The sequence below is a fragment of the Castanea sativa genome, chromosome 4, assembly GCF_040712315.1.
Source record: "Castanea sativa cultivar Marrone di Chiusa Pesio chromosome 4, ASM4071231v1".
In the NCBI taxonomy this organism is placed as follows: domain Eukaryota; kingdom Viridiplantae; phylum Streptophyta; class Magnoliopsida; order Fagales; family Fagaceae; genus Castanea; species Castanea sativa.
Genome location: NC_134016.1, coordinates 29,808,484 through 29,830,172, shown reverse-complemented (window position 1 = coordinate 29,830,172; position 21,689 = coordinate 29,808,484). Strand labels below are relative to the sequence as shown.

The 21,689-nt window shown below is 33.6% G+C and overlaps 1 protein-coding gene across 2 annotated transcripts; it reads left to right on the top strand.

Annotated features, from left to right (window-relative positions):
* Positions 1 to 11,461: 11,461 nt before the first annotated feature.
* LOC142632063 (uncharacterized) lies at positions 11,462 to 14,069 on the top strand. Of its 2 annotated transcripts, none has more exons than XM_075806487.1 (3): positions 11,462 to 11,654; positions 11,829 to 12,013; positions 12,765 to 14,069. In XM_075806487.1, the coding sequence occupies exon 3, from the start codon at positions 12,779 to 12,781 to the stop codon at positions 13,748 to 13,750; it is 972 nt and encodes a 323-aa protein (XP_075662602.1). In that variant the 5' UTR covers positions 11,462 to 11,654; positions 11,829 to 12,013; positions 12,765 to 12,778; the 3' UTR covers positions 13,751 to 14,069. The 2 variants fall into 2 exon arrangements, with proteins under 2 accessions (XP_075662602.1, XP_075662601.1); XM_075806486.1 differs by having other exon boundaries at positions 12,757 to 14,069.
* The last annotated feature ends 7,620 nt before the right edge of the window (positions 14,070 to 21,689 follow it).

Genomic DNA, 21,689 nt, shown 5'->3' with positions numbered 1-21,689 from the left:
TCAGGAGCAAAAACTCGTCGTTTCTAATTGACGGGCTTTCTGGTAGGATTGACATTCAACCTGTGCTCTATCACTTTGTTATCTATTACTGGCATGTCTTCCTGAGCCCAGGAGAAGATATCCAGATTCTACTTCAGGAACTCCACAATCCTGCCCTTCAGGTTTGGGTCAAGTCCTGCTCCCACCTTTGTTACTTTGGTAGCATCTCCTTCTACTAGGCTTACATCCTCCAGCTCTTGAGTAGGTTTCTTTGATTCTTCTTCCACCATCCATGCATGGTTCTCTCTTGAAGCCAACACCGCTTGGGAACATTCTCTAGCCAAAAGTTGATCCCCGTATAATTGATTTATTCCATTTGGGGTAGGAAACTTCACTTTTAGGCAATAAGTCGAAGTTACAGCTTTGAGCTGATTTAGTGTAGGTCGTGCCAAGATGATACTATAGGATGATGGGCAATCGATGATTAAAAAATCAACCTGTCTTGTTACCCGAGCTAGATGTGTACCAGTTGTGACTGACAATGTGATGATGCCTTTTGGACAAATTCGATCTCCACTAAAGCTAACCAACGGGGACTTGAAAGGTCTAAGCCTTTTTGGATTCAACCTCAACCGTTAGTAGGCCGTCATGTACATTATATCCTCAAAGCTCCTATTATCAACTAACACTCTCCTTGTGTTGAAACCTTCAATTTCCAATACAATAACGAGTGGATCATCATGAGGTTGCTTAATCCCATTTGCATCCCATTCAGAGAACATAATATCGTTATTCTCTGATCGTCGATACTTTTGGGGACAGATGCTTCATGTGAACACTGTTGATCTTCCTATAATAAGTCTTCTTTAAGGACTTGTACGACCCTCTTGAGATGGGTCCCCTTGTTATCGTCTGTATCTCACCCACAACTTGCTTTGGATGATCTTACCTATCATCCTTGACATCGTCAAGGGGTTTGTCCTCAGCGCTGGCTCGAGGGTGGTGGTCCCTCTTGACGAACTTCTGTAGCTTTCCCTATTGGATCAACTCTTCTATTTGTTCTTTCAGATCACGACATTCATCAGTGTAATGGTTGTAATCCTTATGAAAATGATAGTATTTCTTCAGGTTATGTTTCCTAGAGGACGTGCTCAACGGCTTGGGCCATTTTAGTCCTGGTTCATCCTTAATTTGCATCAGGATTTTGTCTACAGGCATCACTAATAGGGTGAAGTTCATCTTCTTCTTCGGAGTCTCATAACTGCTCTTGCCGGTCTTAGTCTTTGAATACAAATCCTTACGATCTTTCTTCTTACCATGAGAATCACCAGGTTCTTCCTTCTTCCATTTTCTTGTTAGCCCCTTCGCAGTAAGGGTGTCCTCTCCATTCATATACTTTTGGGCTTTAAACAGGAGATCCGTCATGAAGGTTGCCGACATCTTTCCCAACGAAAAGATGAGATCGGGGTTATTTAGCCCAGCCTGGAAGGTCGTCATTATCACCTGGTCGTCAGCTTCGTCAATCTCCAACATAGCCTTATTGAAACATTTTACATAATCTTTTAGGCTTTCCCCTTCTTGCTGCCTCACTGTTAGTAAGTAAGAGGTTGGCCTCTTATGACGCTATCCTCCAATGAAATGACGAACAAATGAGTCGTTGAGCTGTTCAAAATTCGCTATGATAGATGCTGGCAACTTACTAAACCAAACCCTAGCAGCCCCTCTGAGGGTGGCAAGGATAGATCTGTAGATAACTTCATCTGGGGTCTGTTGAAGGTTCAGGATAGTCTTGAAGGCCCCTAGATGGTCAAGAGGGTCCTTTGTGCCATCATAAAACTCCAACTACGGGCAAATGAAACTTCAGAGGCAAAGAGCACTCTAATACACTGGCTGTGAAAGGTGAATCTGTTCGTTTGAGCATGCCGTCAAGGTTCATCGTCGTCCTCCCTTTCATTGCATTCTTTACTTCATCAAGTTCCCTTCTTAAGCTCTTCATTATGTGATTGTTGTCATGCATGGACTGCCCTGTGTATTCGGTTGCATCTTTTCCCTTACTGTTTTTAGGGCTGCTAGCCTCCTCGTCATGTCTGCTACGGCTGCATCGATGATGCGAGGCGTTGCTGCCATCTGGGCGGGCTCGGTGCTTCAACTCTTCATTCTGCTTCATTAGCTCTTGTACATTCATTGTTAGAGCTTGAATTTGTTGAGCCATCACCACAGGATCTGGAGGTGGTGCCGATGTAGAATCCATCAAGTGATAGGAGCTTTATCGGTAGGAGCACAATGGTTTGAGAAAGGATCAACTCGTCATGTCCCCACAGATGACGCCAAACTAATGAAGTTGAATCCTGACCTCGTTAGTATACTCCTCGTTTATACCGATGGACGATCTTCGATACCTGCTGCTAAGAAAAGAAAGGCAAAGGATATTTTCGCTAGCATTGAACCAGCTGAGAACGCTCCGATGCTAAAGTCAGCTTCTCAATTCTCAAAAGAAGTTACTCACAGTTCTATCTCTATAATTTCTCATGTCCATTTACTTGAGTTTCATTTCCTTTTTATAGTTTGCTTTGGGTCGGTGCAGTTTATGTCTATTAATGCTGCTTTAAGCGTTTTTCTCCTAAGAGGAACATGGCATTGATTGACAATGATGATTCCATTTAAGGTATAACGGGTGACCGTTGAACCATCATTGCTCTTGTAACTGGTCCAGTGCAGTCATTTCTTATTAGCTGTCTTGATTGTGTTTATTTGCGCCTTCAATGAGTGCCGGTCTGGCTCACCTCAAAGGACGACATATGACGCCGAGATTTGATGCTAACTCTCGTCCCCAACTTGGGTGTGGATAAGATTTTCTTTTACCTAGACGATCTCATCTTGATACTCATCATTAATCATCGGAGAATTGTTGGCTTACTCGTCATTTACCTAGACACTTTGGTGTCTTTCTCTCTCATATTTGCAGGGCACGTTACCTCGTCATAAGCTCCAATAAGGTTATCAATTGACGATCATTTTTGGCTTCATCACTTATTGCTACTAATGTTATTATTGTTTATATAGAAAGTATGCACTCTTCACCATGAATTGACTTGTGAGCATAAATGAATGCTAAGAATCTTTTTAGCCACCCAAGGATCAAAAAGTGCAAGAACCAACTTCTAATTCCATCCCCTCCCCTATTCCAATAAAATAAAGAACTCACAGTTGCATGCGTCGGAACATCTCTTTTCAAGGATATAATTCTCTAAGCATTGGAAGAAATCCTTTTTACCTTGGTATCCATTAAATAGTTTTGAGGGAAATATTCTACTTTAAATACTTGATATATTAGATAACTCATATTATGCAATGATCACCATCCCATTCTATTGAATAATACTCAATTAAGTCAGTCAAATCCCAAGAATTTATTCCCTTATTATCCTTTGGTTTACAACATTCTCTCTATTTTAACAAAAGATGTTAAGAAATAAAAAATAAATAAATAAGGGTGAGATTAAGAATGCTATAACATAATGTCTTTTGATAGATTTAGCAAAAAAAAGGGCAAATTATCATAAACCCACTTGTTTTAGGGTCCATTCTCACCTTACTTATCAGTGGTTTAAAACTTGATATTTTGCCCATATGAGATTAGTTTTGCTTATCTCTAGTAACCTACCCTATTAAAAACAGGGATATATATATATATATATATATATATATATATATATATATATATATATATATATATGTATGTATGTATGTATGTATTTTTCTTCCTTATTATGTCTCCCTCAAAAAAAAAAAAAAAAGGATAAAAAAGTAAATTTATTAAGTTTTTTTATGCAAGATCCTTAGAGGTTTTGAGCAAGAAATAAAAGGATTTACAAACTAGTGCTTAGAATCAAAATGTTCTATATTAGTATATTACCCCTTGGTTTAATTAACAGAGCATTCATCAAACTCAAAACACACACACACCGAGAGAGAGAGAGAGAGAGAGAGAGAGAGAGAGAGAGAGAGAGAGAGAGAGAGAGAGAGAGAGAGAGAGAGAGAGAGAGAGAGAGTCGTAGATGGAGAGCTTGGAGATAAGAGAGAGAGAGATTCGTAGATGGAGAGCTTGGAGATAAGAGAGAGTTGAGCTTTATCAGTAAAGCTAGAGGTTGTCCAATCCCATCACTATGACTTCTAGCTCATTTGGCGTTAGCTGCTACTTCCACCTTGTTGTTCGACTGAACCACCTTGGCTTCTCCATTGCTTGCTTTGACTTGAAAGGGAGGTTGGGGCTATCTTTGGATTTAGGTTTAGTGCTTTGATAAGTCACGATGATAAGGTAGAGGGTGGGTATGTTGGGATTTTGTTGGGTGGGTTTGCCTTTTGGACTATGTTGGGTGGGTATGTTGTAGTGTTATGATTAGTCACGAAAATGAGGGAAATGATGGGTTTGTTGGAATTTTTGTTGGGTGTTCAATTTTACTATTTTTTTTGCTCGAATTTTATGGATCTACTAGGTTTGTGTTTACCATGTATTGTTAGACTTTTTGTGTTTGTGTGTATTGCATGCTACCTTTACACTTGCTTTTGTTGATTGTTTTGAATTGATTTATTAATTTAATTTATGAGTTTTTCTATTTGTGGGGTTTGTGAGGAACTTGCCTCTTGAAACTGGAGTTTGGTCCTTCATTTTAAAAGTTTTTGTAACTTGAATCGTAGGTTTGGTCATGGAATTTTTTATTTATTGTGGTAATGATGAGAAGAAAATGAAGTTAACAAGGTTGATTGAAAAGTTTGGATATAAAAATTTGAAATGGGTTGTAGGGGTGATGTAAAATAGACTACCATGGCCTTCTTAAATTCTCATGCACAAGACAAAAAGGCAATAGTAGAAATCATGGGCCTTGGAGTCAGAATCACATAAAATTTGGTAGGTTGAAGCGATATAGCATTCTGAGCAATAGTCGTCACTTTGCCATGGTGTACCCCTTGAAAATGTCGAACTCCTCCATTTAGGCCCCGAAAACTACGATTTCACCGAGTATAGTAATTTTTGTTTCCTTAATAACTTTTATTCAAAAGTCAGAATAAGGTCCTGATTGTTTTGGGATGACCTTTAAGGTTAGTAGTTTATGGTTCTGCATTTTGCCATTTTTGGTAAATTTTGGTATTTTGTCACCTAGTTGCGTAATTAGTGCGAATTAGGGTTTCAGACGTTTCCTACTCGTCTTAGGGTTTTACTTTTTCAGTATTTATATGTTTTGTAGCCATCAAAGGCAAATCAAATTATTATCAATAAAAATACATACGTTTTGTCAGTTTTCTTCTTTGATGTATTCTAGTTTTATCGCCTTGTGAATTCAATGAACCCTTCATGGATTCGAGGTTTACTACTTAGAAACTAACAATTTAGTTTTTGTCCATCAAAGAGGGCATCGAGTGTGCTTTCTTTAGGCTTCCACGACATCAGGGAGAGAAGATGGAAATGAGATATATATTATGTTTGTTCTTAGTTTTTACAAAACCCTAACTTTTGGATCTTATTTTCTCTTGTTTTTTTAATGTTTGTTTTTTTGGTCTTAGGAGAAGATAAACATAAAAAAAGTGTAAATATATATATATATATATATATATATATATCTATGTTTTTAACAAATGTGAGTTACGAGAGATAAACAAAACTATCTCATATGAGTTTGTCAAGGTCTGAACCATGAGTAAGTAAAGTGAAAATAAGCCTAGTTTCGCTCGTTTGTGTGTGTGAGAGTTTATTGTAATTTGCTCAAAAATAAAATAACCCATATTGATGGAATGGCGAGGGAAGTTACGCGCGCCTGAGTATGTTGCCTTGGGTGATGAGTAAAAAGCATATGGTGATGTCCCTTCCCCGATGATTCCCAGTAGACCAAAAGGACGACTTGTTGGTTCTTTTTGTTTTTTGCTGAACAGGACGACTTGTTGATTAGTCAACAGTTTAATCGATGAAACTGGGTTTCTATTCTGTGTAGCTCAGGACACTAAAGCACCTAAAAGCTCTTACACCTACCTACTATCAGGCTGTACGTGTGGCATTCTTTGTAGCTGTGGAATCAGTAAAGTTCGTGGGATCCGATTCGAAATATTCTTTAAATCTGGTACTGTAAGGTTGGGTCCACTTGAGTTGATTATTTATTTGAATTTTTGTGATTCAGAGTTTGAAGTTGTGGTATTTATTTTTACAAACTAGTTTAGAAAGAAACCTTATAACTTCATTATATATCTTTATATTGAGTGTAAATTTTGAAAATCTAACCGTTAGATTGCATGTTTTTATTACATTCTTAATGTTTACAAAATTTCAAGAAGGCCAAAGATCAATTGCTATGTCATCAAATAAATGTTATAATTTCAAGTTTTTGTAATTTAAAGTTGTATATAAAAAATAGTTAATTGATCAAATAGTAAATAATATCCAATTTGAACGAAATTTGATACGTATATTAAGAACATAAAGAACATAAAATTCAACGGTTAGATTCTCAAAATTTATACCAAAAAAAAAAAAATATGAGAACTTTGAAGAGTTTCTCTCTATTTAGAGAAAAACTTTGTTCTCACAGTTTTACACTATTTTATTTTAGACAAAAATGAAAATTTATGTAACTTTAAGTCACGGTTCAAAAATTTAGGGGATATTTGGTACACTATTTGAAACAATAATTTTTAATTTTTAAATAAAATTACACGTATTTTTACATATTTTTTTACCTACATATATTTTCATATATATTTTCAAATAACAAAATACCTATTTTTAAATACATGTACCAAACACCCAAAGTCGGTAATTCCAATGGTTTCAAAATTGTTATGGGATTCGGATTCGACTAAAGATGGGATACATGGGGCACTCAAATTTCAGCCACTGACGAACAAGTGGGGAGGGGTCAGCATGACTCTAATTTTGAGGGCTAAAGATACGACATATGACCCACCACACACTTATTGGGCTTTAGTTTTCAAAAAATAATGGGGCCATCAATAAAAGCATGGTTTGACCAACAATTGCAGGAATTTAATGGGGTATGGACCAATTGGATTCCAGCACATTGGGGAAAGGTGCTCTTGACCTTATTATAAATCAAAAGTTAAAGGAAAAAAAAAAGCAATACCTTGGGGTAAAAAAAATTTAAAGAAGAAAAAAAAAAGATACTATATACAAAGCATATTTTCTTCTCCTCTTTTTCTAAGAAACCCAACATCTTCCTTCTTTCACATGTTAGAACAATTTGATAGCGTTTTCATTGGTTTTGATTTAACCACTACTTGATTTAACCACTAAGAGTAAGAGATGTAACGCGGTGAAAAAGATGGCCAAAGATTTGAGAGTTTTTTAAATTTTTTTATTTTTATGGTGGGTGGGTACGTAAGCATTACTCATTGCACTCAACAAGATCTCGTTTTGATACATGCTCCAAGCCCATTTAAGAGATTTTTAATGAGTTGTACCACATATATATTAAATTATTATAATGGTTCAGTACTTTTAGAGCATTTATTAATTGAAAATTATTGATACCATTTTTGTAGAAAAATTAAAAAGTTTTCTTTTAATAAAAAATGCAATATTCATAATATTTTCACAACAACCTATCACTTAAAATTTATTGTGAAAATGTTGAATTTATTTTGTAAATATAACATTTCTCCAAAAAAATTCAATTTCTTTTTTCTTCTCTTATAAAAGTTTCTAAAAATATTTCATAAATTGGTGCGGGTTCAATTAACTTTTTCCTATTATAATATTTTCACAATAGGACCTACCACAATTAAAAACAAAAGTGATGTGAAAATGTTATGAAATTTTTTTTTGTTTTGTTTTTTTTTTTTTTTACATTTAATTTTCTCACTTTTAATTGGGCCCAATTTGGTGTGAAATGTCTTTCTTAGACCTCCAATACTTTGTTTTTTTTTTTTTTCTTCTAAATTTCTTTTTGCTGGCATCCTTTTTGTGTTGGGCTTGTTCCACACAGTAATAGAAAACTTTTTGTGTTGGGCTTGTTCCACACAGTAATAGAAAATAGCTTGGATCCAGGCCCTTAATTTTGGATTGTGCTGGATTTTGTGGGTATGAGTTGGCTAATGTTATGGGCTAACTTTTGTTAGTTTCACGGGCTACAATAATGGATCTTGGGATTAGGTCATCATTGTACAATATCTATGCCCATCGTATAGTGTATCATTTTTTATTGTGTATTGAATAGTAAGATACACACATACTTAATAAAATTTATAAAAAAAAATATAGATATACATATATAAATGATATATTTATTATAAATATATTCAAATAATGACTAATTTATTCGTCACCTATTTAATAATATTTAATAAACTAACTAAATAAATCAAATTGGCATGTATTTATAACATACACATTCAAATTGCTTAAATTCAAAAGTGATAATATATTATAAATGAGCTGAAAATAATAATTTATTTTCATCATATTCATTATATTTCCTAATCAACTCCATCTAAGTCAATGCTATCATTACAATTATCATTTTGCAATTCTTCATTTTCATTAACATTTACTATCTCTTCTTATTCTTTTTATTTTAATAAATTAAAAAAAATTATTCTTGGCATTCTAGTTTCTTTGACTTATAGCAATAATGACAAAAATAAAAAATAACTATATTGTCAATTAATATCTTATTCATAGTATATAAAATAAATTGTAAATATTAAAGTGAAGTATAAATGTGTGCTATGTAGTCCAAATTTTATAGGAGAAAGAGAGGGAAAAAAAAAAACTTATGAATATGTTATTTTATTAGGCTAAATTAAGTAACCTAATAACTTTGTGTTGGAAACAAGTCTAACAACTATGTTTTAGAGCATCTGATTTTATTTTAATTTGTTGCCCATATTGTCCTTAACACTCGTCAAGTTCTGTGGTGCAGCATGAAGTATCTGAATCGAGACATTAATTTCATGTTAGGCCAGCCTATCTGCAGCAGCTACGTTTGTGACAAATTTAGTGGCAAAAATTAAGTAGAAGTTTAATTAATTAGTCAAAAGAAAATAGATCTTGGGTTTTCCTATATGAGAAACTATTTGCTTACTTGGCTATGATCTTCAAGGGCAGTGATTAGTTAGTGCACTTTCTTCTAAGCCATTAGTCCTTCCATGAAGTTTCTGACCCAGTCTGCTCTTGGATGCCTGTGCTATGTACCACAAAGACAGCAATCTTGAATGCAAACTACATGGCAAAATGTTTGGAGGTTCCTAAATCATCCTTTATCATCTTTTGATTTTAGATTGCACATGTATGTGTTTGATCTTCAAAAAGAAGTTATTTCATTTGTCTTTCTGCCACATGAAATCAATGGAATTGTTGCTCAAGAATTCATTCTTGAAGGTGGCAATACCTTGCTCTCTCATTCATCTTGCGTTCCTCCCAAGCGAAAATCTTTTTTCTTTCTCTTGGTTTCACGCTCTATTTTCCTTCTCCCCATAGAGAGGACCCTTGAGCCAAAACCATCAAATTCTTTGTAACATTATCTATTTATAAGACTCTTTTGCTATTCCATCTTGGATTAGGAATATATTACCTCTTTAACAAAGAAATCCAAATTAATTTTTCCTTCTTCAACTAGGAAACTTAATTGACTTTCCAAATCACAATTGGAATTTGAGGCAATTTCCTAACAATCTTCACCTTGACTCAAATTCTATTAATTGTCCTCAACTATCTTCTTTCCTCTTGGGATAGCTTCTACTTTAATCAAGTAGTCCTACCTTTTTTTTTTTTTTTTGCCAAACATTTTGTAATTAGGAAGTAGTAGTAGTAGTTATTCCAAGAGAGTTCCCAAAACATTTTGCAGAGTTTTGGAGTTTTTTGCCGTCATTGTTAGGGAGCAAAAGAGTTCTTGGGTTTTTTCTCTGTGCTATAATAGCCGTCCCAAGTTTTTTAACTCTAGCTCCCACGTATGAGCTGTTTGTAAGAGTGCAACTTTTTTCTTTTATGAGCAATTTTGTTATTTTTTTGGGACTTTGAATTTTTTTTTCTTCATGTTTTTAGGTCTTTGGTTATATTCCTAAAAAAGTGCTCTTGAAAACATTTTCAGATTTTTGATTCGAATGAAAAATCACAAATTTTCCTATATATTATTGTATTGATATTAATTAAAAATCTCAACTCACCACTTAAAAAAATTAATACATAAAAATTAAAATCAACCTAAAAAATAAGCAAAATCAAAATAACTGTGTAAGAAACCACCCCCCACCCCAACCCAAAAAAAAAAAAAAAACTAATTATAAACTTGAAAAAAACTATCAGCTAAACATATACATTCACATGTATAATTACATACATTTAAAACCTAAAAAATGAAGTTCAAAAGTAGCTTTTGTGGGACTTTTAGAAGTTTGGGGGGTGATGTGTTAAAATAGATAAAAAAAAAACTTAAGTTATGTTTTTGGTAACTATTTTTTCCTCTTATTTTCTGTTTCTAAAATCTATTTTCTATTTTTGAGACTAAAAAACTTGTTTGGCAACTCAAAATGGACAAAAAACAAAAATTGTTCTCAAAACTCAATTTGTGAAGGAAACTGAAAACATACAAAAGACTGTTTTAAATTTCTAACTTTCAAAGGTCAATGAAAACACGCATTTATATTAATAAATCTGTCTCATTTAATAAGTTAGCATTACAGTTCAAAGCCTAGTAACAACATTTTTTAGTATTTTCTATTTTTTTTTTCAAAAAACCATTCTTTTTAGTTTCAGCTAACCAAATATGTTTTTGATTTCAAAAATACAAGAAAATTGTTTTATCTTTATATTCCCAATTTTTTTTTTTTGAAAATAAAAAACAAAAAATGTTACCAAACATAACATTATTATTATTATTTATTTTTTATTCGCTGCTTATTTGATTACAAACACCACCTTGTGATTTTTCACTTTTTTTTTTTGTACGGGTGATATTTCACAGTTTAACTAACAATTAATGCGACATACATAATAATTGCTGCAACCACAACATTTTTACAACAAATTATAGGTGGTTAGTTGTTATTGGTTCAAATTTGAACCTAACACTAAGATTACTTTTTTGCCCCAACAATAACAACCAGTAACATCCTGCCACTTAGGATTTGTTGTAAAAATGTTGTGAAAATGTTGTGGACATATCATTTCTCTTTCACAAAATAATTGAATTAACTGATTTTAATTAATTCACATGATGGCTTATTGTACACATCACTCTCTTATCTACCTTCATATCCTGACTAATCCTAAACATCACTTAATTATCTAAACAACTGGCCAGCTTGACAAAAGTTGCAAACTTGACAAAGGATCCTGGATCAGCATGACACGTCTCCTCTGCGTGACTGTGAGAGTTTTCTTTATTTAAAATTTTTATTTATGGGCAGTTTATATTTTACCCATATATATAATACTAATGTTATTAATACTAATACAAAAAATAAAGGCTCACACACACACATATATATAATTCAAATTCAAAGCTTGTAGTAGTGGTCCTAGTGGAAGCAGAACCAAACCAAGGCCGAATAGGATTAGTACAGTGGTCTTTCATGGTTCGAAGAGAACAGAGAGACAGAGTGTGTGTAAGAGAGAATTCAAGAAGAGAAATTATATTGAAAAGAGAAAATCACTCATCAACTTGGGTTGGGTAAGCACCAAAATTTAATAGTTACATTGCTTTCTTGGTTTTCTTTGTGTTTCCTTTTCCTTTTCGGAATTGAAAAAGGCATTCAAATTCTGGAGTACATATATATATATATAACATTCTCTTTTTGTTCTTTCTCACTACCTTGTAACTGTATCTCTCTCCCCGACAAGACAGTGAGGCTTCCCAAGAGACACAGAGAGGAGTGTGAAGCAGAGGACTTATCTGAAGAAGCTCTGTTAGTCTCTCCCTTTATCACGTTCCTCTTGTTCTTGATCACCTTCTGCATGCAATCTTGGTGTCATTGTCAGACCCTGAAACAAACTTCCCCAACCTTTTCCATGCTATCAAAGATCAAAAAGGTAGGTGGGTTTTTTTTTTTGTCTATTTATTTATTGTTGCTTATTCAATGTAGGAACAAATATGACTTCTGTGTTTAATTTATGATTCATGGCAAGGGTTTTAGGATTTTTATTCTATTCTGTTTTAGTTATTTATCTTTGCTTATTCAATGACAGAACACATATTATTCGGTGTTTAATTTATGATTCATGGCAAGGTTGTTAATGGGTTTTAGGATTTTTGTTCTATTTTGTTTTATTTATTTTTACTTATTCAATGTTGGAACAAATATTGCTTTTGTGTCTATTCAGCTTTTAGTTTAATTTTTATGTAGACTTTTACGGTCTCAATTTTTTAAGTACAATCAAATTTTAACTTTCACAAAAAGGAAAAAGCAAAAAATTGGAACTGTGCTTCAATGTAGCTCTTTATCAAAAGCTTATTTACTTATTTGATAAAAAATTGGTTAAAGTATAATATTATTGTTATTCTTAAAAATAATTTGATAGTTATAATAATGGAAGATGTATAAAAAATTGTACAAAAGAAAATAAGTCAATAAACACTTATGATAGGCATTGGTTTCAATCAGTTTTAGGATTATTTATTCTATTTTGTTTTGTATTTAATATATCTTGATTTTAATTATTTTGGTGATGGGCCTGTTTTGTAGTTAAGTTCTTTCGAACTACATCTCAGAAAAGATTGTTGTTTTTTCAATTTGGGTTTTAGAGGTATAGTTTAATTTTATTTCATTTTGAAGATTTTTAGGGGTTTGACTCTACATGCCTGAACGCAAAAGGCAAAGGTTAAACCAAGACAACAGTTGTGACACATCCAAGAAAAACTCTATGAGGAAAGTTCGTATTATATACCTTGATCCTTATGCCACTGATTCTTCAAGCGATGACGATGAAGAATATGAGCTTAAAGATGAGTCAAAGTCTGTTAAGCGCACTGTCAAGGAGATTTTGCTTCCGGGACTCCAACATGATTCATATACAGATACTTGTCCACAACACAATTCAGATAAAGGCAAACAGGAAATTAGTACTAATGATAATCAGGTTTGGGATGATAAGGACGATGGTGAGAGTAGTAGGTTTCGTTACAAAAGTATAGGTGGAAGATCATCGATATACAAGGGTGTTCGGCGTAGGCCATGGGGGAAGTATAGCGCGGAGATACGTGACCCAATTTTAGGCCGTCGGGTGTGGCTTGGTACTTTTGATACTGAACTCGAGGCAGCTGCAGCTTATCGGAAAAGGACTTATGAGATTGACAGATTGCTATGGTTACAGAAGAATAAGAATTCCTCGTCATCAACTGATGGGAATGACAAGGAAGAGACCAAAGGTTTGTTTTCTCATCCATCCTCCCCATCATCTGTGCTTGAGGTCTCTACACCAGCTCTACTTGGTAATGGAATTGGAAATTCAAACAAAGAAGAAGACAATGTGGAACAATTTCTACACAACTCTATTTCAGCTCTACTTGGTAATACAATCATAGAAGAAGGCAGTGTGTTTCCAATTCTTGAAGAAGAACAATCGATTTTGGATTTCTGGGAAGCCCCAATAATATCACCATCTATTCTAGAGTTGTTTCCACAGTTTGACAATCAAAACTTCAATGCTATCTATATCAAAGACATTGATGCTTATCCTATGCTTGAAGATGAATGGGGCAAGGACTATGATCTTCCTCCAGTCGATATTGAATTTGCAACTGAGGAATTTTCTTGGATGAGGACCTAAATTTTACAAGCTCATAAGTTTTGCAACTCTTTCCTACTTTTTTTTTTTTTTGCCGAACATTTTGTTGTTAGGAAGTAGTAGTAGTAGTAGTTATTCCAAGAGAGTTCCCAAAACATTTTGCAGAGTTTTGGAGTTTTTTTGCCGTCTTTGTTTAGGAGCAAAGGAGTTCTTGGGTTTTCTCTGTGCTTTAATAGCCGTCCCAAGTTTTTAAAACTCTCTTGCTCCCACACGAGCTGTTTGTAAGAGTGCAACTTTTTTCTTTTATGAGCAATTTTGTTATTTTTTTGCGACTTATAATTTTTTTTTTCTTCATGTTTTTAGGTCTTTGGTTATATTCCTAAAAAAGTGCTCTCGAAAACATTTTCAGGTTTTTGATTCGAATGAAAAATCACAAATTTTCCTATATATTATTGTATTGATATTAATTAAAAATCTCAACTCACCACTTAAAAAAATTAATACATAAAAATTAAAATCAACCTAAAATATAAGCAAAATCAAAATAACTGTATAATAAGCCGCCACCCCCCCCCCCCCAACCCAAAAAAAAAAAAAAAAAACTAATTATAAACTTGAAAAAAAATATCAGCTAAACATATACATTCACATGTATAATTACATACATTTAAAACCTAAAAAATGACGTTCAAAAGTAGCTTTTGTGGGACTCTTAAAAGTTTGGGGGTGATTCTTGAATATTTGAGGCATACTGTGGCCATGTAGATTTTAGAAAATTTTTTTTTAAAAAAAATTTTAATTGGAAAATTTTCTGTTTGTTATTTTGGTGGTTTTAGAGAACATTTTATTTTTTGGGTATAGTTTTAGAGGTATTTCAATCGTATTAGAGGTTTTAAGATTATTTTGGCCACTTTAAATGTTTAACGTTATATTTGTCATTTTATATATATATATATATATTGATGAGAGTCATTTTATATGCTTTAGGGTTATTTTGATCCTTTTAGAGGTTTTAGAAGTGTTGAGGGTATTATGATCATTTTGATGAGTTTACTTGCTTTTTTAAAGGTAATTTAGTCATTTTTGTAGATTTTTGGAACAGATATATTAATTAGAGGATTTTTTTTTTCCTCTTAATGCTAAAATGTTTTTTTTATCAAAACATTTTTCAACCCCAAAAAGTTGTTTTCTTAGTCAGCGGAAAAATGATGTTGGTTTGAGCAAATTTTTGTTATTCAAACACAGGAAAATTTTGCTAAATAGTATAATTTTTGAAAAAATTAGTAAAATTGCATCTGACTAAACTTATTTAATTATGTAGCACTTTTTTCGAACTCAAGTTCCAAGTAAAACTCGAATCTACCCAACAATAATAATCCTTATATTATTATTATTATTTAGTTCTGTAATAATATGAGGATTTGAATTATTACAAAACTAGCCTTCAAGATGAATCACAAGGCTTTAAAGAAAGTCGAGGAGGCCTTTACTAGTAGGGCTAATGAACGACCATTTGATCTTTCTCATTCCCAGCTTAGCCAAGTTTGTACAACGGTAATGGATATTGAATGAAGTCAGTTGAAGAAGCAAGGAATGATACGCCACCTTGTCTTTTTTTATTTTTTGGAGAAAAAAAAAAAAACCATTTTGGTCAATATATTTTGGGATCATAAACAAGTTTTTTTTTTTTGGTGGAGAAATGGGATCATAATCAAGTTGGTTCCTATATTCTGATAGCAATCAATTTAGTCAATGTTATTTTCAATTTACAGTCAATTTGGTCTTAATTGTTTATTGCCAACAAAAAATGTTTACATGTCGAATAGTTTGTACAATTTGAACACTTATAGCTTACGTGGCAACCACCGTGCACCAAACCTTTGGTGCAGTAGTCACTCCACAAGTATAAATGTTTATAGGATGTGGGGGGCAAGGGTCGGGATTCAAGTCTCCAAGAAGGAGCTTCACACACATATACACTTAGATTAGGTTAAAATAGAATTTTTATCTTGTATAAAAAAAATTATATTAAAGTTTTTTAGTCCTACCTCTGCCGAAGCAAATAACCCAAATCTCATAAATCCCACAAAACTCCCACTACTGAATCAATTCATAACCCAGAAGGCCAAAATGGGCTTTTGCCCTTTCTTTTTTAAAAGTCCAGCAAAATGCCCCACCTCTGAAACTAATTAGGAAATGCCCCTGTTTTGAAACTCGATTTTCTAAAAATCAAGTTCCAAATGTAAAACTCGATTTTTGGAATATCAAGTTATAGCAAACGTGGACTTAAGAATTTTTTTTTTTTTTGGGTACTCTAGTTCCATTAACTCGAGTACCATGTAAAGTACTCGAGTTCATGGAACTCGAGTTCCACTTGAATTTTTCAAGGAATTCGAGTTCCATGAACTCAAGTACTTCACATGGTACTTGAATTCCAACTCGAGTACCAAATTTTTTTTTATTTATTTAAATTTTTCAGTTTGCTATAACTCGATTGTCCAAAAATTGAGTTTTAAATTAAAACTCGATTGTCCAAAAATCGAGTTTTAAATTGAAACTTGATTTTTAGAAAATCGAGTTTCAAAACAGAGTCATTTCCCTAATTAGATTCAGATTTGGGGCATTCTGCTGAAAAGTTTTGGCAAAAGAGGCAAATGCTCATTTTCTCCTAACCCAGAAGCCATCATTAGCTGAGAACCACTACCACCCAAGTAGTAGATGACCATGCCATTCTCCCATTGAGATGCCGCTTTTGTTTCTATCAAGAGAAGCCTTAGTAATTTTGAGATGTGGGTTGGTTGATGCTCTATTTGGTGGCTGAGAAAACCTGGGAAATTGGTTTTCTAGGCTTGATAATCAAGATTGTCAAAGTCAATCAATGGGTATCTTTTGCTTTCTTTCAAGCTTGGTGTTGTTTTCTTTCTTTCCTTTTTGCATTATTCTTTTAAGAAATAAAATAAAGAAAAAGAAAAAGGAAAAGGAAAAGGAAAGAGAGGATTAGATCGGTAGGTGTTGGGTGTCGGATTGAACATTTGGGAAGGGAACCGTAAATTACTAAATTTTAAATGTGTTTGGTTGTTGAGAAACTGAAACAAGAAAAAATAAATGGGAGGTTGAGATTTAAAAATTTTTTTATTCAATTTTTCTTTTCTTTAAAATTATGAATTATATATATAAAATGCTAAAAAATTTGTAAAAATTTTCTATGTGGATTTTTTTGTGATATTGAGGTGTTTAAAAAAAAAAAAATTATAAATACGAATTAAATTTTTTTAATAGTATTTTATTGCCACGTAAGCTTCAAATGTGCTAATTGTACAAACTATTTGTCACGTCAGCATTTTCTATTAGTAAGTTAACGTAGGAACCAAATTGACTACAAATTGAAAATAATAGGACCAAATTGACTGCTGCCAAAATATAGGGATAAAATAAATTGTAACCCTAAAATATAGAAACCAAACCCCCCCCCCCCCCCACAAGCTTGCAAGATTTATGGTTTAACTAACGCAGACCCTTCCCTTAGGCCAATTAGGCAATTGTCTAAGGCCTCCAAGTGGAAGGGGGTCTTAAAATTTTGGAAAAGAATGGGTAGTAGAAGAAAAAAATAGTTTCAGATGAATCCAAAAAAATCTGGCATATCCTTGTGACCAAAGAACAAAAATTCTAATATATCTGGTTAAACATTGGTACCACAAAAAATTCTTTGGTCTAAACAAAATCAATTGTCCCAAAAATAATATCATTATGCTCTAGAAAAACCAAAATTCAACAAGATAAACTACAAATCCAATCTAAGAAATTAACCACAAAACAATCACAAACCAAAACAAATAAAAAATCTCAAATCCCTAAAATTATTACTGTTTCTCTTTCTCATTCTTGTTCTCTGCCTCTCTCATTCTTTCTCTCCACTGGTCCTAAATCCTAATCTTAAATCCTTCTGTTGCTGGCTTAGGCCCTCCGATCTGAATTACCGATCACATCTGAAGACTCTAAATTGAGGACTGAGTCATTGAGGTATACTTCTTATTTGTATAAGACTGCCCTCGAGTTTTTTTATATTCTACTTGAGTTGCTGGGTGTTGGGCCTTGGTTCTATTGCTCTACACTTGAAAGTTATTTTTTATTCAAATCATTATAAATATATTGTTTAATTAGAAATGTCTACTAGAAAATATGTATCTGGATATGAAAAACTTAAAATTAATAATATCATATCTAAGATTGATAATGTCCCAAGAAAGATTAAGTGAATTAGTTATATTTTGAAAATAAGATGTTAGAAGAACTTGAATACAAAAATTTAATTAGTCAATTTGCATCTTAAAAGCTAAGAAAAATAGATTTTGAGTGCAATTTATTATTGATGGGAAATTTAGACCCCGGTTGATAGAATTAACAAGTTTTAAACTCAAGTTGTTAATTAGATTTATTATGATTAAACTTTGTTAAAACAAATAAATATCAATATCATGCATAGAGAAGTAGTAAATAAGACAAGATATGATGACCCAGGAAAACCAATGAAACAAACTAGTTTCATAGTAAAAAACCTGAAGGGAAACCTTCCTGAAAAGTAATCCACTATAATAAAAAGAAGTATCAGATCTAATACAAAATCTTTGTCCCTAAACTCTACAATCCCCGTAGATAAACTTACAGTAGAAACCTTCTACCGCTTCAGAACCTCTGAACTCTCCAATATATGAACACCACCCTTTTGTACGAATCCCTGTACGTGACTAACACCATTAACTTGAAGAAGAGGTTAGTTGCAAAGTTCTTTACTTCATCAACAATGAAGATTAAGAAGCCCTTGGTTATAAAACCCTAAAGCACAAAAGATACCGTAACTTCTTACAGAGAGAATAAGGCACTCAGTCACTTTTTCATATGTTCTCTATGTGCACACCAATTGTGACGGCTTTTAAAATAAGCCTTATATATGTCTAGGGTTGTGAGAAAAGAAACCCTACACATACATGTCAATATGGGCCGAAAATCAGTTTGGAAATTTAAATTTCGTAATTCTCGATAGATGCTTTATCTGTTGACAACTGTCGAGACCTCGATAGATACATCTGTTGAGCTATTTGTCGGGAATCTGTCCAGCTTTAATGAACAGCATTTCTTCACTTGTTTCTTGGACAGATTTCCATGGCTTCAATACTAGACTTGAACTCTTATTCTTTGAAGTATTAAACACATCCTAAATCTACCAAATTATAAGTAAAGTGCGTTTTGTCAAAGGATTAGCCAATTCTAAATAACATATGTTCATAACATATTCAACATATGTGCTAACAATTATAATATAAAATATTAAATAAATATTAATTTAATTAATACATAAATATAAAAAAGGCTCCATTTTAGTTCTCATCTTAGACCCCAAAATGTTTAGGGCCGGCCTTGAACTAATGAGTATTGGTTCTCATATGCTTTTTAAAGGAGTATTGGTTTTTATCACTTGTCATTAACATCACTTTATTATCAACCTTGGAAATTGTGAAATCTTTTATGGCAACAAAAGTTGCAAAATTAATGTGGGGTTCGATTACATGTGTTGATTTGCATGTGTGTTTTTTGGGGTGGCTAAGTTACAAATTTCACCCTCTTTGTTTGCCTAAAATTCAATTTAATCCTCTAATGTCACTTTCATTCAATTCAGTTCTTTAAGTTTCAAATTCTATCAATTAAGTCCTTTCGTCTAATTCAGTTAGAGGATTGGCAATAAGTGTACCAAAGTGATGTTAATTACTTTTCTTTGAATTTTTAAAATTAAAAATTCCAACTATAAGAATAGAGGTATTTTATGAAGGGAATCTTATGCTCCCACACCCTTAACGTTGGGAGTTGCTTTCATATATATAATCAGATTAATTACATAGGATAATATGTTTGAATACAAAAGAATACATTTGAAATACAAATTGCAGATGAGATAGAAATTTAGATGAGATATGAAACTGCTCTAGCTTATTTTGAACTGTTCTTATCTACTGCAATATTTGAATTTGAATTAATATAATCTGCTATAGTGTTTGAGTCTTTATCAGATTGGTGTGCTTCAATATCCCCTTGCAAACTCAATGGGGAAGGACACACGTGGAGCTTGGAAACAAGCCAGTGGAAACGGGATGAAACAAGCGGTTTGGTGAAGACATCTGCTAATTGAACCTTGCCAAAAATAAACCAGATATCCAAGGCCTTAGTAGCAACTTTATCTTGAACAAAATGGAAATCAATTTCCACATGCTTGGTTCTTGCATGAAAGATTGGATTAGCAGTGAGATACGTTGCATTGATATTGTCACACCACAACCGAAGAGGATGGGATTGATGGAGACCAAGATCACGCAACAGAAACAGGAGCCAGAGCAATTCAACAGTGGTATTAACAATAGCCTTGTATTAAGCCTTTGTGCTCGATTGGGCCACAGTAGGCTGCTTCTTAGAGCTCCAAGAAATCAAGTTGTCACCAAGATAAACACAAAAAGCCACTAGTGGACCGCCTATCATCTGGACATCCAGCCTAATCGGCATCAGAAAAGGCACCAAGGCGAGTGGATGAAGAGCATTTTAGTAAGAGACCATGAGAGATAGTATGCTTAAGATATCTCAAAATTATCTTTACTGCTTGCCAGTGAGTGGTAGTTGGTTTGTGCATAAATTGACAAACACGATTAATTGCAAATGACAAATCTGGTCGAGTGATTGAAAGGTATTGTAGAGAGCCAATAGTGCTGTGAAACAGAGTAAGATCAGGAAAGATAGCACCATCAAACACAGAAAGTGGCTTAGCGACATCGGAGAGGAAATTGGCTTGGCATGCAACATATTTGTGTGGTTAGGAAGATCAATGATATAACGGTGTTGAGATAACAAAACACCATCTGGATGCTTAGGAACTTCAATGCCAAGAAATTTTTTTTTTAACTCACCAAGATCTTTAACAGCAAAATCTTGCCAGAGTAGATTCTGAAGATCATCAATTGCCAAATGATTTGAGCTGGTGATAATGATATCATCCTCGTATATGAGTACATACATAGTGAGGGAATTTGAGAGGAAAGTGAAGCGGGATGAATCAGCTCTAGAGGCAGCAAAGCCAAGCTCCAACAATTTGCCACTTAAGCGCGAAAATCATGCACAAGGTGCTTGTTTGAGACCGTAGATGGCCTTGTTCAACTTGCATATGTGGTTAGGCAGGGATGGTTGATGAAAACCCAGAGGTTGGAACATGTATACTTCTTTGGATAAGTTGCCATGAAGAAAGTCATTTTGAATGTCAAGTTGGCTTATAGACTAACCAGTTGAGACAACAAGTGAGAGAACAACCCGAATAGTTGTGGGTTTGACAACGTGACTAAAAGTTTCACTAAAATCAATTCCAGCTTGTTGGTGAAATCCTTTGGCTACAAGGTGAGCCTTATGACGCTCATTTGTGCCATTAGCTCTCCTTTTGATTCGGAAAACCCGTTTACAACCCACTATATTACGAGCTCTTGAAGGAGGAACAGGGCTCCAACTGTTATTTTTTAACAAGGCATTAAACTCTACTTCCATAGCAGTGCGCCACTCTGGAAATTTCACTATTGTAGAATAATTGGTGGGCTTGGATGGAGACATCAAAGACATTAAAGCTTGAGGAACTGAGTACTGTATAATCCCATCATGAAATTGTTTTAGCTGTAGGATTAAACATGGTTTGCATCTCATACAAAATATATTCAGCGGAAATTTAATGGATCTACTTTATTCGCAATCGATAACATGCACTATGTAAGTTTCAGAATTCAAGAACAAGAGAGCGTACCTTGGTGTGGTGAATTTCAAAACAAAGATCGGAAGCACTTGGAAATACTTTTGATCTTCACTCCAATTCCACTTTACGCCCAAGATGTGTGGTCTCTCAATCAGTTTCAAAGGGAGAATGGTAGAGTATCTCACTCTTACATATGTCTCATTCAAAAAA

Excerpts from the sequence above, each read along its gene's own strand:
- LOC142632063 (XM_075806487.1), top strand. The coding sequence starts at position 12,779 with ATGCCTGAACGCAAAAGGCAAAGGTTAAACCAAGACAACAGTTGTGAC.